The 26,981-nt window shown below is 52.2% G+C and overlaps 4 protein-coding genes across 8 annotated transcripts; 2 read left to right on the forward strand and 2 right to left on the reverse strand.

Moving 5' to 3' along the window:
• The first annotated feature begins 443 nt into the window (after positions 1-443).
• DCDC2B (doublecortin domain containing 2B) lies at positions 444-6,035 on the forward strand. Its single transcript, XM_068539398.1, is given in 11 exon segments — positions 444-709; positions 1,656-1,707; positions 2,160-2,236; positions 2,478-2,609; positions 2,921-3,000; positions 3,003-3,057; positions 3,162-3,205; positions 3,848-3,959; positions 4,359-4,479; positions 5,935-5,980; positions 5,983-6,035. Coding segments are annotated over 11 exon segments (1,038 nt in total).
• TMEM234 (transmembrane protein 234) lies at positions 4,555-12,162 on the reverse strand. Of its 5 annotated transcripts, XM_068539404.1 has the most exons (6): positions 12,023-12,059; positions 11,575-11,726; positions 10,706-10,772; positions 7,385-7,477; positions 7,047-7,105; positions 4,555-6,671 (listed from the first exon to the last, which is right to left on the reverse strand). In XM_068539404.1, the coding sequence occupies exons 1-6, from the start codon at positions 12,036-12,038 to the stop codon at positions 6,510-6,512; spliced, it is 549 nt and encodes a 182-aa protein (XP_068395505.1). In that variant the 5' UTR covers positions 12,039-12,059; the 3' UTR covers positions 4,555-6,509. The 5 variants fall into 5 exon arrangements, with proteins under 5 accessions (XP_068395505.1, XP_068395501.1, XP_068395504.1 ...); XM_068539400.1 differs by lacking the exons at positions 4,555-6,671; positions 12,023-12,059 and adding an exon at positions 12,084-12,162 and having other exon boundaries at positions 6,739-7,105; XM_068539403.1 differs by lacking the exon at positions 4,555-6,671 and having other exon boundaries at positions 6,739-7,105.
• EIF3I (eukaryotic translation initiation factor 3 subunit I) lies at positions 12,104-20,081 on the forward strand. Its single transcript, XM_068539397.1, has 11 exons — positions 12,104-12,154; positions 12,243-12,335; positions 13,617-13,704; positions 14,003-14,068; positions 15,269-15,418; positions 15,506-15,633; positions 18,303-18,413; positions 18,525-18,614; positions 18,934-19,007; positions 19,534-19,626; positions 19,756-20,081. The coding sequence occupies exons 1-11, from the start codon at positions 12,152-12,154 to the stop codon at positions 19,835-19,837; spliced, it is 978 nt and encodes a 325-aa protein (XP_068395498.1). The 5' UTR covers positions 12,104-12,151; the 3' UTR covers positions 19,838-20,081.
• Positions 20,082-20,131: 50 nt separating this feature from the next.
• On the reverse strand, positions 20,132-26,493 carry LOC137762057 (myotubularin-related protein 9-like). The gene is made up of 10 exons (XM_068539396.1): positions 26,208-26,493; positions 25,918-26,026; positions 25,599-25,724; positions 25,310-25,483; positions 24,601-24,827; positions 23,003-23,164; positions 22,677-22,818; positions 22,370-22,590; positions 20,526-20,677; positions 20,132-20,444 (listed from the first exon to the last, which is right to left on the reverse strand). The coding sequence occupies exons 1-10, from the start codon at positions 26,390-26,392 to the stop codon at positions 20,311-20,313; spliced, it is 1,632 nt and encodes a 543-aa protein (XP_068395497.1). The 5' UTR covers positions 26,393-26,493; the 3' UTR covers positions 20,132-20,310.
• Positions 26,494-26,981: the final 488 nt, after the last annotated feature.

Raw genomic sequence — 26,981 nt, forward strand, 5'->3', positions numbered from 1 at the left:
TTTCACTTCCTGCTGACATGGGGCATCTTCCCCAGAGCTGGCTGGGAGCCACAGCCCAGGAGCAGACTAGCCGTCCTTGGGGAACAGCCCCCAAAGCTGATCTTCCTTTAAGCCCAGCCCTTGGGCTGCAGAGTAGCCGGGAGGCTGAGAATCCCTCCCTCCACCCAGTACTGGAACATCTGTGTTTCAGTGTTATCTCTGCCACTGCCTCTCTCACTGAGCCCCAGGCTCGCTCTTCTTATATAGTGATCAGACCCACCGTACTCTTGTGAGGCCCCACCAAGAGCAGACTGGGTGAGACCCTGACTGCAGACAGATGCTCCTATGGAGGCTCTCCCTGCCTTTCTGGGTGAGAGGGCAGGACTCCACCTCTGATTGGCACTGCTCCCAGCCCTGCCTTAGTTGCCTGGCAACAGCTCCGCGTCTCTAGCCGGGGACACGCTATGGCAGGTGGCAGTCCAGAAGCCAAGAGGGTAGTGGTGTACCGGAATGGGGACCCTTTCTCCCCAGGCCACCAGCTGGTGGTGAACCAGCGCTGCTTCCCCACCCTGGAGACCTTCCTCTGTGAGGTGACATCGGCTGTGCAGGCCCCACTGGCCGTGCGTGCTCTCTACATGCCTTGTCATGGCCACCCTGTCACCGACCTGGCAGGCCTGCAGAACGGAGGGCAGTATGTGGCTGCTGGCTTTGAACGATTCCGCAAGCTCCCGTGAGTGGGCTGGGGCTGGTCAAAGGGCCTGGGGAGGGAGGTAATAGCAATAGCAACAGCATGTGTTCAGTACTTCCTATGTATCTCACGGAATACAGCAATCCTATGAAGGGGGTGGTCTTATCCCCATTCTTTGGAAGGGGAAATCAAGATAGTGAAATAACCTGCCTAAGAGTACATGAATAACACAAGTGGAGCCACAGTTCAAGTCAAAGTCTCACACTGATGTTCATGCCCATCCAGCCAGGACCAACCAGTGGGAAGAAGAACATTCTCCTGCTGGTTGAGCCCCTTTTTCCAAAGGCTCTTCCTGATTGGGTCCTTACCACCACCTTGACCATCACCACCACCACTAAACACTCTAAATCCGTCCATCACTTCCTCCCTGCTGTGTTTAGGCATCCCGTGCTCTCCATTAGGCTGGGATTATCCTTTACAGGGTGGGGCTGTGCTTTCCAAGATGGGAGAATAAATAGTTTGAGTGTCTGAGCTTCCAGCTCAGATCTGGCTTCCAGGTCCTCCTCCGCTCTCAGCTGAGGTTGCTCGCTGTAACATTAAGGAGCCAGGAGTTGGGAGCTAGACAGACTTAGAGTCTGGGCTCTGTCACTTCCATGTTGCTTAGGTGAGTCACTTAACTTGCCCTCAGTCTCATACAAAATGAGATGAAACCGCACACCTCATGAATGAGAAAATTTCTGAGATACAGGAGGATCTCAACCTTTAATCTTGTGGTTTGTGTCTGAGGCCCCAGACTGGATGTTCAGCCTGATACATAACCTAAGGCAGGTCCAAGTGTCAGCATCTGTTTCCGGACCGAGATGACTGAGGCTATTCCAGTGGGAAGGAAGACTTGGTGAACTGGGCCCCAGCCCCACACTCTGGCAGCTGCCGGGCTGTTGAGGACCCAGGCTCCCCAAGATGACCAGTGACCTATCTGTCCTTTCAGCTCTTTACACCCTAGAGGGGAGGATCCAGGTGGGAAGAGCAGCAGCCTACCAGTAAGTCCTGGGGCCTACCAGCCCCCAGCCCTCTGTTCTCCCATCCCCCTGGGGCTGCCCCCAATTTGGTCTGGGAAGTCAGGAGCCCTGGAAGCAGCAGGATCTGCCACTCTCCACACCTACTCTGGAGCCAGCTGCTAGCCTTCCCGGGGTGCAGGATTTCAAGACACTGTTCCTTGCACCGTTCCCAAACTTTTACTTTACTTTAGCTCCAGGCTATGGTCCTCAGAGGAAAGAGGAAGCTATAAAACAGAGAGATAGGAGGGGGTTAAGAATGTGACCTAGGGGAGGTAGAAGTACCCTTTGGTAAAAGGTGTGACCAGTCCCATCCCTCCTTGCCCCCTCTTCTGCCCCAGTCTGGTTTCTTTCCCTCACCCTACCCACTTTGGACTGACCTATCCCTGACAAAAGGCCTCAACTCGCTCCTGATCTGGGGGCCTGACGGGTTTCAGGGCCCTCCTGTGATTCAGCAGCCATGTGATGGGGCCCTTGGACAGCGGCTACCTGCAGGTTCCCCCTGCTATATCCAGTGAGTGCCCTTGTTGGGGAGCAGGGGCAGAGATTTTTGTTTCAGTGAGACCAAGGAAAAGTGGGTGGATTTGTTCCAGGAGCCCCTGGTGACTGGGATATAAAAAGTCCAACATGCTTAATGGGTGAAAACCAATGCACTGGTTCTTGGACCATCTTCTGGCCGCTGTGCCATCCTTCTTCCTCTCACACGTAGGTAGTTCTGGGGACCCTTCCCCTTACCAGGCTGCTCTTTGTCACAGTGTGTTCAGGAACGGGGATCTGTTAAGCCCCCCATTTAGCCTGAAGCTGTCCCAGGCTGCCAGCAAGGACTGGGAAGCAGTGTTGAAACTCCTGACTGAGAAGGTGAAATTACAGACCAGGGCTGCGCGCAAGTGAGTTTGGGGACTGCGGAGACCTGAATGTCCCCAAAGGGAGCCTCCCTACTGCTTTTCGCTGCCCTTGAGGATGAAAAGGCAAAAGGAAAGCATGTTTCCCCAAATGGGACTTCTTTCTGTGCCTCAGGGAGAGGCCCCTCCAGCCCAGCCCTCGGTGCCAGGGCAGAGCCTGGGTGACTGGTCCTGGTGCCCAGAGGGCCAGCAGCCAAAGGGCACCTTGAAATGGCTGTACCCACCCCCTTGTAGTCTGCTGAATATGCAGATCCATCTTGTTCACCGGCCCTTATGTACTCACCTCTCTCTCCCAGACTCTGCACCCTGGATGGGCTCCCACTGTCAGCAAGGGAGGCTCTGGTGAGCGGCCATTACTATGTGGCTGTTGGAGAGGATGGTTCAAGGCCCTCCCCTATCTGGTGCCTCGCCCCTCACTGCCCAGGGGCTGCTGGTATGTATGTGTGAGGTGGAGGGGTAGCAGGTTAGAGCAGAGGAAGCCACCCTGACGCCATGTCCTGCTCTGCCTCCTACAAGCCTTCTCTTTTTTTGCTGCAGGCAACCCCCAGACCCAAAGTCCAGGCTCCACAAGCAGGGGGTAGGTGCGGCAGGGGGTCATGGGGGGTGGGAAAGAAAAGGGGTGACTAGCTGAGTCCTCTTCCAGCTCAGCCTCTGACCTTATCTCACTGCATCCTCTCAATAATCTTGTGAAACAGAGATTATTATTCCCGTTTTCCAGAGGAGAAGCTGAAGTTCAGAGGAGTGAAGTGATTCGTTCAGGGTAACACAGTTATTGACAGGGGCCAGACCAGAAACGGGTCTGAAAGCCAGCTTATCTGGGCTCTGTGAAGATCTTCAGGACTCTGAGTCGCTGGACCTAATGCCAGGTTGGATGCTGGGAGAGGGAATCAGCATATCTGGCGTAACAGGGTCCAAAGATGCTTATCAGCTCCCCATCTTATCCCAAGCCTGAGCCCTCCCAAGAGATGAGCCAGTGGGCATCGAGTGGGGGTAGGGGGATGCGGCCTGGTTTCACTGGGCATCTAGAATACCAGGCACCATCTGCCGTGTCCCTGGATAAGGCAGCCTGATGGAAGAGGGAGCAGGGAGGGAGGAGGCAGGCTATGAAGATGGATGGCATCTTCTCTTCCAAGCTCCCACCAGAAGCATTCAAACCTGGACTGGGAGTGGAGAAGGTAAGGACAGCCTGCACCCACGGCTCAAGCCCAGTGTTCCCTCCGCAGGCCATGGCCGCAGAGCGCAGGCAACCCAGTCCTCTCCAAAGGAAGCCAGGCAAATTGAGCCACCTGCTTTTTATGCCAGCCCCCAGCAAGCTTTTCAGCATGCTCCCCACTCCCTTGAGGGGATCCAAGAATCCAAGGCCTTCTCTGCCAGCCTCTAACAGTGACATAGGATGGTGCCTGCTATGCTGAGGGAGTTCCATGGAGGCAGAATGCCCAGGTTCAGAGCTGGTCCTGACTTCAGCACAACTGTCTCCTACTCCCCCATGTGTACGGCCAGTCCCTGCCTCTTCACAGGGACCTGGTTTATGAAAAGAAGCACATGGAAACTCAAAGCCATGACATTTCAGGGGTGGCATTTGGAAGGGGTGGGGGTGGGGCCAAAGGCCTGCCTCTGAGCTAACCTGCCATCCTCTGAGGTCCTGGGCGAGGGGGAGGGGGAGTGGAGGGGAGGGGGCTGGTAGAGAGGGTCAAGGGAAAGAATGTGAGGGCTCCTCAGCCTGGGCATCGGCCTGTTACTTCCCACATCAGGAGTCAAGGGAGTGTATGGGGCTCCCCATGCAAGGACGGAGACAGCAGGGGCCCAGGGAGTAGCACATGATGAAGCCACCTGGACAGAGGAGCCCCTGGATCAGGTGGGCTGGGGCCAGAAGCCATATGTTGGGACAGGAGTTCTTTTTTTTTTTTTTAACATCTTTATTGGAGTATAATTGCTTTACAATGGTGTGTTAGTTTCTACTTTATAACAAAGTGAATCAGTTATACATATACATATGTTCCCATATCTCTTCCCTCTTGCATCTCCCTCCCTCCCACCCTCCCTATCCGACCCCTCTAGGTGGTCACAAAGCACCGAGCTAATCTCCCTGTGCTATGCGGTTGCTTCCCACTAGCTATCTACTTTACATTTGGTAGTGTATATGTGTCCATGCCACTCTCTCACTTAGTCACGGCTTACCCTTCCCCCTCCCCATATCTTCAAGTCCATTCTCTAGTAGGTCTGTGTCTTTATTCCCGTCTTGCCACTAGGTTCTTCATGACTTTTTTTTTTCTTAGATTCCATACATATGTGTTAGCATATTATATTTGTTTTTCTCTTTCTGACTTACTTCACTCTGTATGACAGACTCTAGCTCCATCCACCTCACTACAAATAACTCCATTTCTTTTCTTTTTATGGCTGAGTAATATTCCATGTATATATGTGCCACATCTTCTTTATCCATTCATCCGATGATGGACACTTAGGTTGCTTCCATGTCCTGGCTATTGTAAATAGAGCTGCAATGAACATTTTGGTACATGACTCTTTTTGATTTCTCAGGGTATATGCCCAGTAGTGGGATTGCTGGGTCATATGGTAGTTCTACTTTTAGTTTTTTAAGGAACCTCCATACTGTTCTCCATAGTGGCTGTATCAATTTACATTCCCACCAACAGTGCAAGAGTGCTCCCTTTTCTCCACACCCTCTCCAGCATTTATTGTTTCTAGATTTTTTGATGATGGCCATTCTGACCGGTGTGAGATGATATCTCAGTGTAGTTTTGATTTGCATTTCTCTAATGATTAATGATGTTGAGCATTCTTTCATGTGTTTGTTGGCAATCTGTATATCTTCTTTGGAGAAATGTCTATTTAGGTCTTCTGCCCATTTTTGGATTGGGTTGTTTTTTTGTTGTTGAGCTGCATGAGCTGCTTGTAAATTTTGGAGATTAATCCTTTGTCAGTTGTTTCATTTGCAAATATTTTCTCCCATTCTGAGGGTTGTCTTTTGGTCTTGTTTATGGTTTCCTTTGCTGTGCAAAAGCTTTGAAGTTTCATTAGGTCCCATTTGTTTATTTTTGTTAGGGACAGGAGTTCTGAGCTGGAAACGGGCAGCTCTGGGTCCCAGAAACGGTTCTTCTCCCTTGTGACTGTGAGCAAATCTCCTAACCGCTCAGAGCCCGACTTCCTACCTTGTTGAATGAGAGGGCAGATGCTAATTTCTGGTGTCTTCCTTTCCTGGGGTGGGCAAACCCCAGGCTGAGGACTGGAGGCTGGACATGGGGTGCTAATGGCTCCGTTCTGTGTGGCCTTCTGCCTCCTCCAGAGGGCAGCACAGGTAGTGGAAGAGGCCCTGATCCTGGAAAGCCGGCCGGAGCTGGGGCAGCTCTCTCGGCCTCGGCCTCGGCCCCTGCTCCGCCATCTTGAGAGCCAGTAGCTGCAGCCAGGAACTGGGGACCGCCACTCTGCGGCCACCATTTATCCTCAGCCTCCAGCGGCCGGTTCTCGAGGAGCCAGGGCCTCCCCTGGACTCACAGGGTGCGCTGCAGCCCCTCAGTCCCTCTTCTGCCCCTAAACCCACAGCCCAGCCTCCTTTCCGCTCCGAGCAGAGCAGCCCAGCCACAGAGGCCATTTCCTTATGAGGTTCTCCGGCCAGAGAGATGAGTAGCCAACGGAGCTTCAGGGAAAGAACACAAACTGGGGAGCGGGTCATCCCAATAAAAGAATACTTACTAACCTCCATCTGTTTACTACACATTTATTACAGACTACTGCTCGCCTGGCATTGCTCCATACGTTGGGGTCTGGCAGTGCAGGGGCCCATAGATGTCGATCTGTTTGAGAGGGGCCGGCACCCACCTCACGGGAGGGACAGGCAAGGCTAACAGCAAACTCCTCTCCCTAACGTCTGCTGTTCTTATGCACCTTCCCCTCAGTTCCCTCCTCAGCCAGCCAAGGCTGAGCCCTGGAGCCCTCCTGTTTGCATTTCTGGCTCAAAGACTGTAGCTGGCTCTCTTCTTGCAGCTGGAGTTCTGCGGTCCACCAACCAGCTGCTGGGATAGTCTGGGTCAGGCACAGGAACAGTGGCAGGCCTGGGGGCCTGAGGCCTGACATGACAGCAGAAAGAGTGCTGCTGGGGCAGAAAGGTTGCTGAGGGTGAGGGTGAGTGTGAAGTCTCTTGTGCTAAATCCGAGCAGGTGAACAGCACGTGGAAGTTACAAAACCCTTTCACTTTTGTTCTCTTACTACGATCCATGAGGTAGCTATTATCCCAAGAGATGAGGAAGCTGAGGCTGGGGGGTGGAGGGGGGTGGGAGGGCTAAGTCCGCATGCTCACTGCCTCTACCTCATGGCCCAGGGGCTTCCTGGAGACAGCAGAGCCGGAGGGTGGCCTTGGTCCACTCAAGGTGTAGATGGTTGCCCCTGGGTCTTGGTCACTGAGCTTGTGATGCAGAGTGTAATTCCTGCCACGGTGAGCACCATGCCTGCGAGTGCTCCTGGGATAATGGGCAAAAATTGAGAGGCTCTGAGACCAGCCATGCCAGGAGGAGCTGGTGCAGGGCTGAGGGAAGGGCTCAGACAGGGTCTGTCCCCAGACTACCCAGGGGAAGGAAACTCTGATGGCCACAAGGAAGCAGTGGAGCTGCAGAGGAAAGGGGCAGGATCGGGGAAGATCCTCTCCTCACCGGGCCAAGGGAGATGGCTCTGGAAAAAACTAACCCAGGGGTGTCAAAGCCCAAGTAGTGGCTCCCCAAACTTGCAGTGGCCAGACTTACGTTTTCCACCAATATCTTCTCCAAGGACCTTCCCAACAATCAGTGTAAAGATGATGGCCAGAGAGTTACTGATGGGCACAGCTAGGGTCAGATCTGAGTGATCAGAATGAAAAGAATCTCTGAGTTGCAAAAAAAAAAATGTCTTTCTAGGCACAAAACACTTTCATTACATCATCAAGACAGTCTTTTAAAAAGGTTATCTCATGACCCCATTTTCCAGATGAAGTCACAGCAAAGCTCAGGATTCAAACTCAGGTCTCCTGACTCTAAATTCAGTGCTCCCTCAGGATTCCAGCATGAAGACCTGAACTACAAGGTCTGGGACCACCTTGGTTTGCTGGTAAGGATGAGATCTTTGCTCTCAAGGAGAACTTCTGAGATCTCAAGGACATCTGGACAGACAAGTACCCAAAACCCCAAGGATGCAGTAGCTATTAACACCAAACACATTTATCAAGTATACATTATGTGCCGGGTGCTTTAATCTTCACAAAAACACTGCAGGAAGAGCATTAGCATCATTCTGCATAAATAAAAGAATCAAAGGCTCAAAGACATCACATAAATTGAGGCAAATTGAGGATTTAAACCAAGGTCTGCCTGACTCCAAAGCCTGTGCCCTTATTGAATCTATTTAGATGGATAAGGACAAACCAAAACTGCAGGTGAAGCACATTTTGTTTCTGTTTCAGCTCAGACTTGGGCCTTACGGAATTACAGAAGAGAAAAAATGTCAGCGATAGGAAGCCAGGTACAGGACAGGCCCCACAAGGCTGGGCCTTAAGTAGAGGTCACCACAGTCCAGGGTCTGTTCCTTAGATTTTTGTTTTTTGTTTTTTTTTTAAGAACATGTTTTTTTTGTTTTGTTTTGTTTTTTAAATTTATTTATTTATTTATTTTTGGCTGTGTTGGGTCTTCGTTTCTGTGCGAGGGCTTTCTCTAGTTGCGGCAAGTGCGGACCTCTCACTATCGCGGCCTCTCTTTGTTGTGGAGCGCAGGCTCAGTAATTGTGGCTCACGGGCCTAGTTGCTCCACGGCATGTGGGATATTCCCAGACCGGGGCTCAAACCCGTGTCCCCTGCATTGGCAGGCAGATTCTCAACCACTGCGCCACCAGGGAAGCCTGTTCCTTAGTTTTGAAGCCCCAAGGGACTGACTTGCAAGAAACAAGCTTCAAAAAGACTAATGGATACTGCTGAACTGAATGAATAAGCATTTTCAGAACTCTAATGAAAAACTGATGAACTCATAAAAGTGCTAACAAAAGATCAAGATGAAAAAAAAAAATTAATTACATGGGACTGAGTGAACTGATGAGGATGAGTATAATTTTTGTGACTTTCTGTCTGAATTTAAAAAAAAAAAATCCCACAAGGACTCAGAGGCAAAGAATATACAAATCAATTTTCACTGCAAAGTAAAGGAGCTGTTACAGTGGAGGATTACTGGACTGAATGTCAATATTATGACATAGTATGAGTGTGTTTCATGTTTGGTAATTGCAATCATTGTTGCTTTTGTTGTGGTCATCCATGTACAATGCTTGGTGTCAGTCTATTTATCTCTTGTAAAAATAAAATACAGTGTGTGTGTGTGAAAAAAAAAAAAAAAAAGACTAATGGAGTTAAGAACACCGTTAACTTAAAATTTATTACACTTAAATTTTCTACACCTAAAGCTTTTTAAGAAGATAGATTTTACGTTAAGTGTTCTTAAACACATACAAAAAAACAAAACAAAAAACGAAATCAGAAGCTGAGTTACTAGTTTACAAGACTCGTAACTGCCAGGCAGACCGTGCATGTTGGCTTCTCAGCACACTGCTCCCCAGCCCTCCCAGGCCTCACCTGCTTCAGGTGGCGGAGGAGAGAACTGTGTAGCTCCTCATCCCCTGCGAGGCCCCACCAAGGCTGGCATTAGCCATCCAAGAAACTGACACAACTGCTACCTACTCAGAGCTCCTTCCTTAAGCTTTCACACTTTACATAGAGTGCAGTGGCTGCTGAAGTCTGGTTTGCAACAGTAGATTGGGGAGGGAAGCAGCATGGTACAAGGGAAGAGCAAGGGCACTGGAGTGAGGCTGACCCAGGTTTCCCTATGTCACCTTGGTTAGGTCATTCAAACACTCTGAGCCTGTGCCCTACATGAAAAACCGTGATCACAAGATAACAACATCACCTTACAACAGGGTTGTAAGATGAAATATGATAACGTGTGTATATCCTTGGCTGAATATATCCTTAATAAATAGAGACCACTGTTCTGATTATTAGAATGGGTGGGCGTTAAAGGATACAGAGTAGGTGGTGAGATAATAGGATCCTAAAATTCCAATTTGCTCAAAACTTGGTAGATGGCTAACTGCAGTCAGCTGACCAGAGGGCTCAGCATTCTGGGCAACAGGGAGTGCCAGAGGCTTTCAAACTTTCTTTTAAATGAAGTCTTATGAGAAGCCCAAAATGTAGGACAGATGAAAGCGGAGTGACTCTAGCTGAAGCTGACGTGGCAGGTCTGGAGGTCGGCCTATCCGCTCACCCTCCTATGGCCTCTGAGGGGTTTCCCAGGGCTATGTGGGACCCAAACTCCCGTCAAGTCCCTGGGGTGCCTAGGTGAGACTCCAGGAAAGGTGAAATTCTCATAGCAAAGTTCAAGAGCATAAACTTTAGTAATATATGGCTTCAAATCCTTCTGCACAGACATGCAATGGGACTTAAAGAGAGATACAATAAGTTGCCCAAAGTTCTGTAACTTCACCTCCTAGGTGGAGACAATCATGCCTACTTCATAAGATCGAGATGAGAATTTTTTAAAATGTGTAAAACTAGAACAGTATCTGACACAGTAGAGGGCAGTTAACAACAGTGGGGGAAAGGCAATTTATATTTATTGAGCTCCTCCTGGTACAGTGTGCACCAGGTACTCTGCCAAATGCTTTTCATACACTGAATTTAATGCTCTCAGTGCTATGAAGCCAGTTGTAAAAAATCAAGGTTCAAGTAAGGGACTTGCTCAAGGTTAGGCAGGTAGCAAGCAGTGGAAGCAAGAGTGTCAAAGCCAGCCCTTGGCACAGCAAAATGAACCTTCTTTCTTCCTCTGCCACTGCATGAGACTGCCAGGCTTCAAACCAACCCTCGTGCCTGGCAGCATACTCATAACCAGCCCACCATGCCCTACTGCCCAGAGAAGAGGGTGCAACTCAGGAACCAGAGACAGTGGGCTCTGCCTCACTCATGGCAACAAGGTGTTTTAGACACCCTCCCCGCAGTGACTCTCCGGGTGGCCTCCACCACTAAGCATAGCAGTTCTAACCCAGAGACCCACCTGTTGATGCCAAGGTGAGGTAGTAGAGAAGGGAGCCACACTGGTTGAGGGAAAAGGGCATCAGGTACTGGAAACAGAAGAAAACTGCAGTCAGTGTGATTGCTTAACTGAGCAGTGCTGCCTTCTTTGAGCTTAGAGATATGCCTTTCCTCGGAGGGAGGGATAGCTATAAGGGCCTAGGGCCTAAGCCCTCTGAAAAGAACCCTTCCGGGGCAGAGGGAACGTCACTGACTGAATTCCATGCCTTTGCCCTGAATGCCCTCCCCCTCAGCCCTGCTGGTTCCTATCCTCCCCATCCTGCAAGTCCCTGAATGCCAGTGTTACTCTCTCCAAGAAGCCTTCCCCCGGTCCCCTAGCTCCAGCCTCCCTCCTGTGAACTCACGCAGCACTTATCTGTACCTCTCTCAAAGCCCTTAGCCCTAAGAGGCGGTTGTGCCTATGTCTTGTCTTTCCCACTAGCCTAGACTGGCAGCGTTGGGGTCACAGGTAGTTCTCCATATCCTGCCTCCCCAGGGCCAATTTGAGCCCTAAGCCCTCCCTCCGGAAAGGTCTGTTGGAGGGATCACCATAATAAAATATTAATAATAGCAGCTCAAAACATCATAGATTTGAGCCCTAATTATGTACTAGGCCCAATGCTAAGTGCTTTATGTGCCTCACCTCACTTAATCCTCACAACTGCCCCATGAGATGGTTACATTATTCCCATTTTACAGATGAGGAAACTGAGGCTCAAGGCAGACAAGGGACTCATCCAAGAGCTTCTAGCGAGTAAGTGGTGGAGCGCAGATTCTGACCCTGACCTGTTTGACTCCAGAGACCAAATTCTTAGCGGCTACCCCCGAGAAAGGGGTCATTCACCGACGCACCTCAGTATTCAAGAAGAGGGTCTTTGTCTCCTGCAGCAACTGCCGGGCCCAGGTCCGCTCATGAACCTGCTGCAGGTGCGAGGAGGCCCGCTTCAGCAGCGGCTGTGTGCCACCCCACAGAGCGGCCACCAGCACTAGAGCCAGCACCTGCCCTGGATGGAGATGCGAGTGACGCCCCCCCCCGCCCCCCGCCCCCCGCCGCCCCACCGCACGGCCCCAGCCCTCCTCCGGCCTCCCATCCCCAGCCCGCCGCCCCCACAGCCCTTCTTTGCTCTCCAACGCCCCGGGTGTGATTGGCGGGTAGGACAGACCCCGGGAGGCCGGGGAGGTGGATCCAGGAGCCCAGGTTCGGGGTTGCAGCAGTGATCGGGGTTAGGTGGTGGAGGTGGAGTAGAAACGAATTCCGGGTGGGAGTCTGGAAGCCCGGGTACGGGCGGGGCCCGCCTACCCAGGGTCGCCGCCATGGCAACGCCGCTCCCCTCCACTTCCGGGAACGAAGGGGCGGATACCCGTAATCCGGAAGTGGTGCCAAAGCCTCTTCCGGTTCTGCTCGCGTTTTCCTCGCATCACAGCCGGCATGGTGAGTTCCGCTGAGTTAAGAGTTGTTCCCCTGGGCGTCCGGGCCGGGGCCGATTCTGGGCGCTGACACTCCCGTCCTGTCCCCACAGAAGCCGATCCTGCTGCAGGGCCATGAGCGGTCCATTACGCAGATTAAGTACAACCGCGAGGGAGACCTCCTCTTCACGGTGGCCAAGGACCCTGTGAGCGTCGGCCGGAGGGCGGGCCGCCGGGACAGTGCGGAGGGGGCCCGGGAGGGGGCGAGTTCATTCTGTCGGGGCGAAGGGTGGACAGGCCAGTTTTGCCGCGAGAGAGAACCCAAAGAGCGCCCCATTCTGAGAAGTAGGGAGAGACCATCCCGGGATTAGGAGAGCGAGAACATTAAATCTGGAGAGGTGGGAAAGGACTCAGTTGTTGGTAGAAGGAAGGACTAGCTGGGGAGAAGAAAAGCAAGGGACCTTGTGGAAGGGGAAGGGGGACGAGGGTCAGCTTGCTCAGGGAGCGGAGAGGAGACCATTCTGGGGAAGAACAAAACTATTCTACAAGGATAGGGGAACAGACCACCTGAAGAAAGGGAAAGTTGATCCTTGGGTGGCAAGGGACACAGAGGCCTTAATGAAGATGTCCCTGGTATCATTTCAGTCAGCCCTTTCCTGCTGCTCACTGACTGCAAACAGCCCCTCACCGTACTGCCTTTTGAGGCACCTCCATATGGAGGAAGTTAACTCGAGTGACTAAAAGTGAGGGCTCTGAAACCAAACAGACCTGATTTGAATCCTGAGTGCTGCGTTCACTAGCAGTGTGACTTTGAGCATGTCGTTTAACCTTTATAAACTTAAAGTGTCCCTTTTTACAAAATATGGGTAGTAATAGTGCTTCTTTCTGGGGTTGTCTTTAAGATTAATGAGATTATTCAAGTAAGGAGCTTAGTGTGTGTGAGTGCCTAATTAATGTTAGTCACTTATATTTTAAATTCCTTAGACAGTATTTTATTGGAGCTACCCTTTGAAGAAGGCGTTACTGTCTTGACCATTTTACAGATGGGAAAACTGAAGTTCAGAGGGGAGAAGCACTAATTTTGAGATAATACAGTGAGATAGTAGCAGAGCCGGGATGGGAACCCAGGCTTCCCTACTACCAACTGCTCCCATTTGGACAGAACACCAAAGCTGCTGTTTTGCTAGGCTGGCACCCGACTTGACCTTTTATTTTTCTGAGGGCTTAGGAGTCTGGGAAAGGGCCGGTATAGTGGCAAATGGAGACTTTTTGCAAGCCTCCTGACTCCCTTGCTGCTTACCTGCTGGAAGGAGGAGAATCCAGGAGTTGGTCTTTTTACCAGCAACCTGCTGTTTCCCAAGAGATGAGCAGGAGAGGGCAGAATCTGGCCTGGGTAGAAGCTGCTGGGGGCTCCTGGGGCAAAATAGGAGGCCATTGCTCTGCCTGAGATGCCTATCATCCTGTCATATTGTCATTGACTCCTCCAGATTGTCAATGTATGGTACTCGGTGAATGGTGAGAGGCTGGGCACCTATATGGGCCATACCGGAGCTGTGTGGTGTGTGGACGCTGACTGTATCCTTGTCTTTGCTCTGAGTCTGTGCTCCCAGGGTCTGCCAGCAATGGAGAGGCCGCTGACTTGGAGTTGGGAGTTTGGGATGCTCATGTGGGTCTAGAGAATGATGCTACCTACCTCCTTGGTCTGTTCATTGGTTGGGGGAGCATTTAGGACAAGCTCCAGTTCTGGATGAGGAGGTTAGGATGAGAGAAGAAGGAAGGCTCTCTGGTGCTGAACAGGGAGGTGATTCAGTTGGCCTTCCAAGAGGACAAGGGCTCAGGTGAACTCTGTCATGCTTCTTAACACCTTCTTCAGGGGACACCAAGCATGTCCTCACCGGCTCAGCTGACAACAGCTGTCGTCTCTGGGACTGTGAAACAGGTAAGCCTGGATCCTTCACTTTTACAGCAAACAGTGAGGACCTACAGGTTTCCCCAGAACCTGTTCACCTTGTTGAGGTGAACAGGCTCTGGGGAAATAGAGATAAATCCAGAGATGGTTCTTAGTCTAGGGAAAAAGAGACAGACAATAAAATAAAGAAGACAGAGGAGAAAAGAGGCATACAGTGAGACATAAGCCATGTTAGAGGAAGCAAAGAGCACTGTGGAAGGCCAGAGGGGGGCAACTGAATGCCTGGAATGGGGGTGGGAACAGCCTGGGAAGGTTTCCCAAAGTAAATGTCATATGAGCTGGGGCTTGAAGGATGAGAAAGAGGTCATCGCTCTGGAACATGCAGGAATGAAAGCAGGGCGAGCATCATATCCAAGCCATCTGATCTGGCGGGAGTTCCTGCTTCTTGGGGGATGAAATAGACAGCAGTGGGGAAGCTGAGGCAGGCTAGGGCCAGAACAGGCCTTGAATGCAAACTCAGGAGCATGGCTTTGTTCTGTAGGATTTGGCATGCCGTGGAGGTCCCTGAGCAGGGAAGAGCGTGTTTAGCTTTAGCAAGCCCAGATAGCAGTGGGGAGCACTGGAGGAACAGACAGAAGACAGGGGAGCCTATTAAGCTGCTCCATTTAGTAAATATTTACTGGTAATCCAGATCTCTCCCAGGTCTTTGCTGGGCACTGGGGACACACAGAGAAATTAGAGCAGGACTTTGCTGTGGAAGAGTGCATTCTGAGGCAGAGACAGATAGAATGCAGTCCACTGTGAATGCCACAGTGGCAGGTGTCTGAGGAGGGACTGTGGGGAGAAGTTAAAAGACTTGAGCCAAAGCACAGCAGTGAGGAAAAAAGGGGGGGAGGGCACTAGAGTCAGTAGTGCAGGAGAAACAGTGCAACGTGACGATAGGCAAGTGTATTTTTTTGTTTGTTTTGCTTTTTAAAAATATTTATTTATTTATTTGGTTGCACCAGCTCCTTAGTTGCAGCACATGGGCTCCTTAATTGTGGCATACGAACTCTTAGTTGCAGCATGCAGGTGGGATCTAGTTCCCTGACCAGGGATTGAACCCGGGCCCCCTGCATTGGGAGCGCAGAGTCTTATCCACTGTGCCATGAGGGAAGTCCCAATAGGCAAGTGTAGAGAGAGTCCTCCCTGCAGTGGGCAAGGGCTAGCCCACACTCTGCCTGTCTCCAGGGAAGCAGCTGGCCCTACTCAACACCAATTCAGCAGTCCGGACCTGTGGCTTTGACTTCGGGGGCAACATCATCATGTTCTCCACGGACAAGCAGATGGGCTACCAGTGCTTCGTGAGCTTCTTCGACCTGCGGGATCCGAGCCAGATTGGTGAGCCGGTGCTGGGGCTCAGGGCTAGGGTTGAGGTGAAGGGCTTGACTCCAGAGCCCAGGGCCTGACATCTGCTGCCCCACACAGACAACAACGAGCCCTACATGAAGATCCCTTGCAACGACTCCAAGATCACCAGTGCTGTTTGGGGACCCCTTGGCGAGTGCATCATTGCAGGCCACGAGGGCGGAGAGCTCAACCAGTATAGCGCCAAGGTAAGGGGGTGGGTGAGGCCTAAGCCCATCAGAATGATCCTCTATGAGAGGCAGGATAAGCCCAGTGGTTAAGAGGGCTGGATTCACATACAGATTTCACCCCTTTCTCATTATGTGATCTTGGGTGTATTACATAACTTCACGGAGCCTATTTATCTGTAAGATGTTTCAAGGATCAGATGACATCAGGTGTTTGGAAAACTTGTCATAGAGTACTCAGGATATGTTACTAATGATCACAATTAAGCATTCTCCTGCCACTACTGAGTGCCAGGCCCCCTGCTAGCCTCTGAGGACAAAGAAGTGAATCAGACATGGGCCCTGCCCCGGGGGAGACAGACTGGCAAACAGCTAGCACATGGGTCAGATTGTGAGTTTTGCCACCACAGAGGTCTCAGCCAAGTACAGAAAGTGCCCTCTGTCGCAGAGGAGGTGGCATGTACATTAATCTGTGAAGAATAAATGGAGCTTCAAGCCGGAAGAGAGGGACGTTCCACAGACAAAGGGAGCAGCGTGTGCAAAGGCACAGAGTTAAGGGAATAGGCAGATTCTTCAGGAAGAGAGTTTCTTATCATTGGAGTGTGGTGTTGGGGGAGGTGGACCAGGACTAGATAGTTTTCAGGTCAGGAGACAAAGGAGTTGTAATTTTCCCTTAGGCAGGAGGGAATCTTCAAATGGTTATGGATGATCAGGTTTTCTCTTTAGAAAACTCTCGCAGGCTAGTTTGGAGAATGGACATAAACTAGGCAGTAGTCATGGGGATGTGGACTACCTGACAGTCAGGAGACATTCAGAGGTGACTGATGAGATGGAGGGTTAGGAAAAGGGTAAAGCCCAGGCTGTCTCAGATTTCAGATGTGGGTGCCTGGGTTTCTGAAGAACACTGGACTATAATACCATAAAGGTTAGTCAGTCACTCAACAAGCACTGACTGTGGTCCACTAAAGTACCAGGCCTACCTGCAGGAAGGGAATGGGAACCAAGGGCAAAGACATAAATAACACTTGATGATAGCAAACAGTGAGCTGATCTGTGCCCCCAGGTAGGCCTGACTGCAAAGCTGGTACTTGTTCCCTGAAATGTAAGAGCCAGATACGTCCCTACCATGTGTCCAAATTAATGGAGGAGACAGAAATACATTCTTCCCTCAGAATAGGTGAAAGTAACTCAGGAAAGGAAATGACAGTCTTCTGAGGGTCTCTGTTTGAGGCCCAATGCTTGAGGCCTTTTAGTCATCTAACAAATGTTTACAGAGCACAGGCCAGGTGCCTGTCATTCAAAGTCAAGTAAGACCCAGTCCCAGTATCCTTACAGTGACCCTGAGGGCTTTTTTTTTTTTTTTTGGCCACGCCATGCAGCTTGTGGGATCTTAGTTCCCGGACCAGGGATCTGCAGTGAGAATGCCAGTGAGAGGCCGAGTCCTAACCACTGGACCGCCAGGGAATTACCCCTGGGGGCTTTTTTTAAAAATTAATTTATTTTATTTATTTATTTTTGGCTGCGTCGGGTCTTTGTGGCTGCGCATGGGCTTTCTCTAGCTGTGGAGAGCGGGGGCTCCTCTTCGTTGTGGTGCGCGGGCTTCTCATTGCGGTGGCTTCTCTTTGTTGTGGAGCAGAGGCTCTAGGCGCTTGGGCTTCAGTAGTTGTGGCACGTGGGCTCATTAGTTGTGGCTCGCGGGCTCTAGAGCGCAGGCTCAGTAGTTGTGGCGCACAAGCTTAGTTGCTCCAGGGCATGTGGGATCTTCCTGGACTAGGGCTCGAACCCGTCACCCCTGCATTGGCAGGCAGATTCTTAACCACTGGGCCACCAGGGAAGTCCCCCCTCAGGGCTTTTAGTAATCTTGTTTTCTAGATAGAGAAATTGAGGCACAGGGAAGTTTTGTTTGTTTGTTTTTGGCCACGCTGCTTGGCTTGTAGGATCTTAGTTCCCTGCCCAGGGATTGAACCTGGGCCCTTGGCAGTGAAAGCACAGAATCCTAACCACTGGACTGCCAGGGAACTCCCACAGAGAGGTACTTTTAAGGGCAGGCTCTAAAACTCTGTACTACATAGTCTAGCAGGTTCTTTTAGTGGGAAGGGAAATCAGGAGATGAGACGGCCTTTTGAAAAGACCTAAGAAAAGGATGGACGAGCAGTGGTCCTCATGACCTGTGACCAAGACCCTACGAGGGAAGGAGATGCGAGCGGATTCTGCCTCTTACTGATTTTAGGATCTCCAGTCACACCACCTCTCTGAACCTTAGTTTCTTCCTTTTAAAATTTCTGTTAAAATACCTACTTCATAGGATTGTTGTGAGGATTAAAGGAAATAGGTGTTGTTAAGTGCTTAGCACAATGCTTGGCAAATAGTAGCCATTCAATAAATATTTGTTGGAAGGATTAAACGGAAACTTCTCTACTGTTACATGATGATTAATTAATAGGTCTGTAGATTTGTCACCATAAGTGTGTGTTTTCCTAGGTAGGCTAGCAGTGTTTACGAAACCTGCACACTTGGGCACACTTGGGTTGGGCTTGGGAGTGGGAGTAAATGTTGGTTCAGGGGACACTGAGGCAGGCCCAACCCAGACCCCTCCCCTTCATGGGACAAGAAACAGTCCAGAACGCTGGCTGAGCAGCAGGGTAGTGAGGATCGGGTTGGTCAGAGCCTCACTCTTCTTCCTTTTGCAGTCTGGGGAGGTATTGGTGACTGTTAAGGAGCACTCCCGGCAGATCAATGACATCCAGTTATCCAGGGACATGACCATGTTTGTCACTGCATCCAAGGACAACACAGCCAAGGTGAGCCCGGGCAAGGGGTCTGGTGGGGCTGATCCCACCCTCCAGCCTGGCTCTCGATTTCCCCTCAAGAAGGCTCCTTTTACGGATTTCTCCCCTGCCTTCTCTCTCTAGCTCTTTGACTCCACAACCCTTGAACACCAGAAGACTTTCCGGACAGAACGTCCCGTCAACTCAGCTGCCCTCTCTCCCAACTATGACCATGTAAGGGACCCCACCCGAGCTTCTTGCTAAAGCCTCAGAATGTTTCCAGGATCTAGTTGTTTGTCTAGCAATTAAGAAAAGATCTCTGGGGGAAAATGGTGTCAGGCAGAGAGGAGATTCTCAGAGCAGCAACAAGGCTGAATGATTGGGAAGCCCCAGGGGACAGGGTAGGAGGTGGCTGAAGGATGTTTGTTCCTTACCCTTAATATATTCCTAGTCTGACGTGGGAGATAATTAAAGGCTTATGGGGTGGGGGGAAGAAACAGAAAATGGATTTGCCCGCCCTTTGGGCCTGTCTAGAGTTTCTTCTTCCCTTCAGGTGGTGCTGGGCGGTGGTCAGGAAGCAATGGATGTAACCACCACTTCCACCAGGATTGGCAAGTTTGAGGCCAGGTAAAGGGGGAAGGAGCTCTTCCAAACTGAAACTTCATGAAATGTCTTTCATGATGGACACAAACCATATAACTGAAGAGACTTCCCTTAATTCATTGGCTGCTAGGAAGTGCAGCCAGATCTGTGGCCCTCCTGTGACAAGTGTATAATACAGCAGTTAAGGGCATGAACTCTTGGGCTCGCTCTGAAGCTCTACACATCACTGTAGTTCTCTGTGCCCAATTGCCCTTGACTGTATAATGAGGACAATGGTAATATAGGTAATATACTTACCTCATAAAACTGTGCAGATTAAATAAATGACTTAATAGTTGTTAAGCTCTTAGAGCACTGCGCAGCACACAGTAAGGAAGACGTTTGGGTCCAATCTTCCCCCCGCTTTGTCTTGTTCTGTTCACATTCATATCCCCTTTTCCCAGTTTCCCCACTTTACAGTTTGTGTTTGGGGAGTGGTACCTCTTGACATGTTTTGGAAGGAGATGGAAAATGAATGAACTGTCACTTCCCACCCCGCTCTCTCCTCCAGGTTCTTCCACTTGGCCATTGAAGAAGAGTTTGGAAGAGTTAAGGGTCACTTTGGACCTATCAACAGTGTTGCCTTCCATCCTGATGGCAAGAGGTAGGGCCCAGTGAAGGGAGCTGAGCTCAGCCCTGGTCTGCCCGCCTCTGCCCCTTTCCCGTGCCCTGCCCCCTAGGCCTGCCTCCCCCAGGGCAGGCCTCTGACTGGGCCCTGCCTGTCTCTTTCCAGCTACAGCAGCGGCGGAGAAGATGGTTATGTCCGCATCCACTACTTCGACCCGCAGTACTTTGAATTTGAGTTTGAGGCTTAAGAAGCCGGATCTCTGGGAATTCCCTGGCTATCCAGTGATTAGGACTCCGAGCTTCCACTGCAGGGGGCATGGGTTCCATCCCTGGTCGGGGAACTAAGATCCCACATGCCGCACGGCGTGGACACACGCACACACACACACACACCACAAAAAGAAGCCGGATCTCCATATGGGCCAGGTTCACAGAAGGCTTTGGACTCTGAGAAATAAATTAGTTTGGAAATAAATGGTTTCTGGTCAGAAATTTCATCAGTTTCATTACTTTCCCTTCTCAGTGATGCCCCAGCAAGCTCATACCAATCATGGATACCTTTATTATTTGGACCTTCTCCCTACACTTTGGACACTTCAAACCTGGAACTTCAGTATTATGGGCTAGGCTGGGTTGCAGGCACTGTCATTCAAGGTCCAACGGTGCTGAGGGGCCTGGAGAAGTTTCAGGAACATCTCAACCACCATCCAAGGACCAGTACTTAGGGTTGGGGCTCAGAGGCTGAATCTGTTGGCTGAGAGCCTTCTGTCTTCTCCTGATCTGTTGCTATTTGCCACACCTTCTCCCATGCTACCTCTGAAGGCTCAGGTGGATGGGTCCAGCGCAGAAACAGGCCTGAGGAAGAGGAGGAGGACAGGTAAGGAAGCTGAGCAGAGGGGAGAACTCCCCCAGGGAGGAGGAGGGACAGGGGGTCACCTTGCCACAATCGCAGGCTCTGGGGCTCCACAGAGGGCCAGATGGCCAAGGGATTGGGGGCGTAGAGCGGGTTCCGGAGTTTTCGTTGCTCTTTTGGCTGATTGAGCCCAGACCACAAGGAGTGTGTTCGCGTCCTCACTTCACACAGGCATCTGGAGGGGGTGAGAGAGTGAGCTTCCAGGCTCAGCTATGCCCTCTGGGACTCCGCGTGAGGGCCCTGGTTAGTAGGGTGACAGCTCCCCCAGGGCAGTGATACCCTCTCCCGCAGATGTTACTGCGAGTCAGATCCTGAACTGGGCACTACAATAAAGCAGGAACAAGACAAAGTCCTAGTTCTTAAGGAGTTCTGCTTAGCTTTGCTTTGAAAGGATCAGGGAAGGCTAATTAAGAGTGTGCCATTTGAGCTGGGTCTAGCATCAGAAGTTCACCAGGTGTGCAAAAACATGGAAATACTTAGGAGGGGGAACTGCAGGAGCAAAAGCAAGAAAGTGGGAAAGAGCCCAAGGTGAATATTGATAGGTCTAGACTGATGAGTTAAAAAAAAAAAAAAAATGAAAGTGGAGATTAATAAGAGCAGTGAGGAAGCTGTTCCAGTGGTCCACATGGAAAGGAAAGTCTGGATTAGGGTAGTAGGAGGGGCCTTGGACAGGAAAGGACTAAGCTAAGAAATTCTTAGTAGAGGGACTTCCCTGGTGGTGCAATGGTTAGGACTCCGTGCTCTCAATGCAGGGGGCCCAGGTTCAATCCCTGGTCAGGGAACTAGATCCCACATACGTGCCACAACTAAGGGTTTGCATGCCACAACTAGGAGCCGGCGAGCCGCAACTAAGACCTGGCACAACCAAATAAATAAATATTTAAAAAAAATAAATTCTTAGAAGAAAAGCTAAATATGAAGGGTGGGGGAGAGGGAGGTAAAAATAAGTTTCTAACCTGGATGATAAGCAGAGTTAGTGAAAACAACATGGTGGAGAGGAGGCCACTGGGCAACAAAAGATAACTAAATATGAGCTCTACCTTCTTAGGAGTGAACCCTCCCTCCCCTCATCTCAGTCTGATAAGAGAAAGATGGCTGATGGGAGCTCATTGGCGGCATATGCAACAAGCCAACCAAATAATAAAAATAACTACCACTCGTGTGCCCACTGTGTGCCAGTCACTGTGCTAAGCACTTTCTATGCTTTAACTCAGCTAATCCTCATACATGCCCCCACCTCACCTCTAGGCTATGGTGACTATTATGATCCTTTGCTTGCTACTGATGAAACATATTCAGGGTTGCTTTTGATCACCCAGCAGGTGAGTGGCGAAGCCAGAACTTGAGCCCAAACAATTTGACTCAGCATTCAACCTCTACTCTATTGCTTCACTAGAATCAGCCCTGCAAAGTGGTAGAGAGCCCCAGAAACGACTTTGGCAGCAACTTTCCCCTTCAGTCCTTGTTTTTAAGCTAGGAGAGCACTTGTTCTTGGCTATGGACAGAGTGGGGGTAGGTCTAAAGGATTGGCCATGGACCCATTTATTTCTGGCTTTGCAGAAGTTAGGGGGAAGTGTGAGCTCTGGAGGTAGGAGAGGAGAGGACACTCCGAGTTCTTCTAAGAGAGAGACTCGTTTGAAAGGGAAAGATGTCTTTTTTTTTTTGGCTGCGCCTTGCGGCTTGCGGGATCTTAGTTCCCCGACCAGGGATCGAACCGGGCCCCAGCAGTGAAAGCGCTGAGTCCTAACCACGGTCCACCAGCAAATTCCCGAAGATGTCTTCTAACAAAGTAGGCTGCCAATGCAGCAGGTACCCGCCCCTGTCCTGTGCCTGCCCTCTGACCCACCTTGACACCCCCTTAGCTCACCTCTCCTTTTCACTGTTGCAGAGGAAGGTGCCGAAAGGGGAGGCATAGGAGTGATCAAACAGCGCCAACAGCATCCCCTCCCCAAACTCCAGCGACAGTGGGAACTGGCGGCCCAGCTGCCACACGCAGTCCAGGAAGAGGAGAAAGATGGGTGCCTCGTGCTTGGGGCGGGTGTGGGAGAAGGCCGAGTGAGCACAGCGCAGCTGGAAGGGGTGGCCGGCCTGGGAAGGGGGCAGAGCGATGGGCACAAGGAAGTGGGGATTCTGGATGGAGGGCTAGGGCTGGGCTGGGCAGGGCAGCCACTTACCTGGATCCACTCTCGCTCTATCAGTTCCTGGAATCCAGCCATGGTTCGGCTCAAGGGGTCTAGGATGAGTTGGGCCAGTGAAGTCACTAGCAGGGTGGTGTCCGTGCCTTCGGCCCCATGCACCAGGATGCAGGCCCCTTCCCTGTGGGCCCAGGGCTTGTCAACAGTGGCCTGTCCTTCCCTGCCTGGGGTGGCCAGGCCAGGAATAGAAAGGGCCCATTTGAAACCTGTATTTGCTTACTGAGATGTGGTTTCGTGCCCAGACATTGAGAGCCCTGCCCACCCTGCTCTCTTCTCTGTCTTGTAGGGTGTGGGGGGGGCCTTACCACTCCATGCCCTGGGCTGCTAGGCAGGCTGTGCTTAGTGCCTCCTTCACATGTGACAGCCAGCGGCAGCCATCTAGTCGACTAAGCCAGCGGTCCATGCTCTGCTCCAGGTCCCCACAGGCTTCCACCAGGTGCACGAAGCTCTCCTGCAGGGGCCGCCCCCTGCACAAGTGGGAGTCTGGTCATACCTTCTCCAGCCCAAGCTCTGGTGAGCATAGCCTAGGAACAAATGCTCCAGACCAGTGAGGGAGACATAGAGCCCTCAGAGGAGCCCATCTGACAAGAGGGACACAGGGCCCTTTGGAGAGCCCACCTAACCTGATGGAAATGTCTCCCCAATCTTGAGGATTCCCCAATCTGGTGGAGGAGACCCGAGACCCTTTGGGGAGACCTAGTCTGTTGGGGAAGCATAGCAATGCCTGGGGAGGGGTCACATAGCCCCCTGGAGAAACAGAATGCCCTGGGAAACCCCAATTTGATGAAGGTGTCACAGTACCCTTGATGTACCCTAGTCTGATGGGAGCAACACAGTACCCCCTGGGGAGAACCAGTCTGACAAGCCTCTGAGATTCTGGTATCTGCTCCTACTTCCCAGGAACTGTTCTGCTCTAGATCACCAGTAACCTCCTGCCAGAAAATCTAACTGAGACTTTTTTTTTTTTTTTTTTTTTAACTGAGACTTTTTCAGGCTTGTTTAAAAGCCTTCAGTGGCTCCTCACTGCCTTCAGGATAAGCTCTGAGCTCATAATCATGGCATTCAAGACCTTTGCTCTGGCCCCTGTCACCCCTTTAGCCTCTCTACCTCCATCTCTCTTTCCCTGCCTCCACCTCACACTCCTCACTCCCACCTCACTGAAATGCTTGCAGTTCCAAAACAACAAGTGACTAGGCTCCCTGCTCCTGCACACCTGCAGTGCCTTCACCTGGAATGTCTTCTCATCCTCTGACTTACTCCTCCTCTCTTTCAGGTCTCAGCTAAAGCATCCTGTTCTCAGGGAAGCTTTCTTAGGATGACCTATTCTAAGAGAGGGGCGCGCCTCTTCTGTGCTGCTACTTATCACACTGAATTCTAATTGCCCATTTACTGCTGATCTTCCAACCGTGTCTGGGCTGGCCACCGTCTCAGCCTCTGTGCTGGGTCAATGTTGGCCGAATCAATGAATAAACAGAGTTTTGTATTCTGGATAGGGGAGCAGTCCACTCTCAAAGCACAAAAGTCCCTCAGGACTTTCTCTTGGTTCTACCAGCACCTGGAGACAGAGGGAGCAGATAACGACTGTGCGGGTACAGCCCTCAAGGGCAGGGCTGGGACCAGTGCAGTGTGTGTGTGTGTGTGTGTGTGTGTGTGTGTGTGTGGTGAGGTTGTTCCTGGAAGAGAAATTTCAGTTCAATGTAAAGAAGTGCTTTTTCTACCCAGGCAAAGTTGGGGTGCCTAGAGAGGAATGAGCTCTGTCAGTGGGGGCATGGCCACCTGGCAGGATGGCTACCAGGAAAGACCTAACAGTCCTGGACGTTTCTAGAAGACAGCCCTCCCCCTGCCCCCATCCATGAAGAGTCCTGCACGAAAGAACCTAGGAGAGGATGGGAAGACCCCTTACCTCTCCAGGGGCCGGTGCAGCCGTTTCCAGCCCGGGTAGGCGGACTTGGCCTCGGTGCCGCCGCCAGTCATGCGGGCCTGTTTGGCGGCCTGGGCCGAGCGCGTGTCCACGATGAAGCCCCGGGCCCCCGGGCGAGCCCCCGCCAGCACAGCTTGCAGCAGCTCCTCGTCCTCAGTGCAACGCCGCTTCTGGGGCCCGGTCAGGGGCTGGCTGGAACGTAGCAGCACCTGCGGACAGGGACTCAGCTCGGAAACTGTACCCACCCGGCCCCGGTTCAGGGACTTCGCTCAGGGGATCCCTAGGCCGGGTTTACACACTGGAGCGGGTCTAGAGCTGTCTGGGGCGGGGCGACGGGGTGGTAGCTCAGGAGCCCTGGGGGCTTCGGACCGGGTCTGGGTGGGTTGTGGCCAGAGGGGGGAGGGACCCGCTGGGTTGAACGTGGGCGGGTCATGGGTTGATAAAAGAGAGACAAGGCTTCAGGGGGCCCAGACCAGCCGGAGGTGGGGCCAGAGATTGGCGAGACTCGGAAACCAGGGAGAGGGGCGGGGTCAGAATCGATGAAGGCAGGGTTGAGCCGAGTGGGCGGGGCCAGAATAGGGCCGGAGCCCGGGCTGCAGCCCGGCAACCAACAGGCCGGCCAGTGCAGAGAAGAGCCAAGAAGGGACGCAGAGGGTCCTAGCGGCGGGCTCTGGGGAGGGGTGGGGCTCACGGTTCCGCTGGGAGCGTGGTAGTAGCTGAGCACAGGGAAGCGGCCTCCCTGGCGGAAGCGGGCGCTGCGCGCCAGGGCATCGTCGTCCACGGCGCGAGGCACGATCACCGCGCGGGGGTAACTGGGGCACAAGCTGAAGTCCTCGTTCGCCTCGCTCAGCCGCCACGCTCTGGTCTGCGGCACAGGGAGGGGCGAAGACCAGGTCTAGGGCACCCAATGAGTGCCCTGTCCCCGCGCCCCTTCCAGACCCGGCTCTCCCACATCCCCAGGCCCCCACGACCGCGCCGACCTCGCGAGCTACTCGCTTGTAGTAGCGTTCGGGTGGGTGGAAGTGCCAGGATTCGCCCAATCTCAAGCCCTTGGGACGGTAGAAGAACGGAAAGGAGGTGATGACCGATTCCAGGGAGGACAGCGCCTGGGGAACGAAGGCAAGGGATCTGGGAAAGGTCGGAATCCAGCCCTCCGCTCCGCAGCTCCCGCCTCTCCACGCACTCTAGACCACCCTGCATCCCCTTGCCATTAGCTATGCTCCGGGATAACACTGGATGCTGAGTCCCCTTGTTACGGGATAGGGTAGCTTAAGTGCCCCTGGTGCACCCCTGGCGTACCTCAATGGAGCGGGCGATGTCCAGCGTCGCTTCCACGCCCTCTATGTCCAGCTGCAGCACTCGCAGGTCCTTACAGCGCAGCGTGATGGTGCCGGCGTCACCCGCGACCCTGGGGATGGATAAACTTAGGCTTAATGTCCCCTGACCTCTACCAGAGGGGAGGAGAAAGGAGTTTCTTAAGATTGTACGTTATGCAGGGGGGGCACCAGCTCCAACTGCGCTTGCCCTTCCCCCTCTCCCTGCGGAGCCACGCGCTCCCAGACTACGGGGATGTCCCCGCCACGTCTCACCGCTTCTCGATGGAGTCGACACTACGCAACAGCAGCAGCCACAGGTCTGGAGTCGCCTGGGGCCCTGGCGACAGCAGCAGGTGGTGGCCGGTGACGCAAAGCGTGCCACGCAGCGGGGGCATCTCCGGGCCCCGCAGGAGCTCGGCTTGGGCCTGGCCCGTACGGATCAGCTCCGAGAACTCCATTCCTCCAGCGGTGGGCCTGGGGCCCGGCAGAAGGACAGACTCTAGGAGCGTCAGGCGGGGTGAGCGCGGGCTCCGAAAGGGACAGGAACTGGCTGGGCAGCTGGCGACACCGGCAGGACAGCTGTTAAGGAGGCCCCTTGGAGGAAGGGATCGCACAGTTTCACAGGAATTTCCCCCTCCTATTGCCAGCACTTCTTAGTGAAGACCCCGGGGCTAGAACCTGTTAAGGAAACCTCAATTTCATCATCTGTGAAATGGGGAGAATATTCTTGTTAAAGCCCTTTACCTCCTGCCTGGGTCGCAGGAGGCACTCACATTTTTGGTTTTTTTAACTGTGGGGTGCTGGCACTCTCACCGATTAAAAAAAAATAAAGAAAAATACCGTCTCTTCTCCTGTACCCTGGTGGAAGGGGTGGAAAGGGTGGGTGTGAAACTGGGAACTGTCTGCATCCTCCCCTACATCGGAGGCTGGGTGGGGGAAATCCCTTGGTCCACCTTAAATGCAAGCAGCTGTGTAGCAGGCACCCCTCCCCCACCACAGCTGGAAGTCCCTGCCTGAGGGCGCCCTCTATGGGGGCCACTTCTGGTA

This window comes from Eschrichtius robustus, chromosome 3, assembly GCF_028021215.1.
Source record: "Eschrichtius robustus isolate mEscRob2 chromosome 3, mEscRob2.pri, whole genome shotgun sequence".
NCBI lineage: Eukaryota > Metazoa > Chordata > Mammalia > Artiodactyla > Eschrichtiidae > Eschrichtius > Eschrichtius robustus.

Bases quoted from the DNA above. Each gene is read 5' to 3' on its own strand.
- TMEM234 (XM_068539399.1), bottom strand. From the start codon at position 12,038: ATGGCGGCGACCCTGGGTAGGCGGGCCCCGCCCGTACCCGGGCTTCCA. The intron at 7,478-10,705 runs GTGGGTCTCTGG...CTGATCACTCAG, and splicing joins CCTCACCTTGGCATCAACAG to ATCTGACCCTAGCTGTGCCC. The intron at 7,106-7,384 runs GTAAGTCTGGCC...CCATTATCCCAG, and splicing joins AGAAGATATTGGTGGAAAAC to GAGCACTCGCAGGCATGGTG.
- EIF3I (XM_068539397.1), top strand. The intron at 13,705-14,002 runs GTATCCTTGTCT...CACCTTCTTCAG, and splicing joins GTGGTGTGTGGACGCTGACT to GGGACACCAAGCATGTCCTC. The intron at 14,069-15,268 runs GTAAGCCTGGAT...GCCTGTCTCCAG, and splicing joins TCTCTGGGACTGTGAAACAG to GGAAGCAGCTGGCCCTACTC.
- LOC137762057 (XM_068539396.1), bottom strand. From the start codon at position 26,392: ATGGAGTTCTCGGAGCTGATCCGTACGGGCCAGGCCCAAGCCGAGCTC. The intron at 25,725-25,917 runs GTACGCCAGGGG...TTCGTTCCCCAG, and splicing joins ACATCGCCCGCTCCATTGAG to GCGCTGTCCTCCCTGGAATC. The intron at 23,165-24,600 runs GTAAGGGGTCTT...CCACTTGTGCAG, and splicing joins CTGCACCGGCCCCTGGAGAG to GGGGCGGCCCCTGCAGGAGA.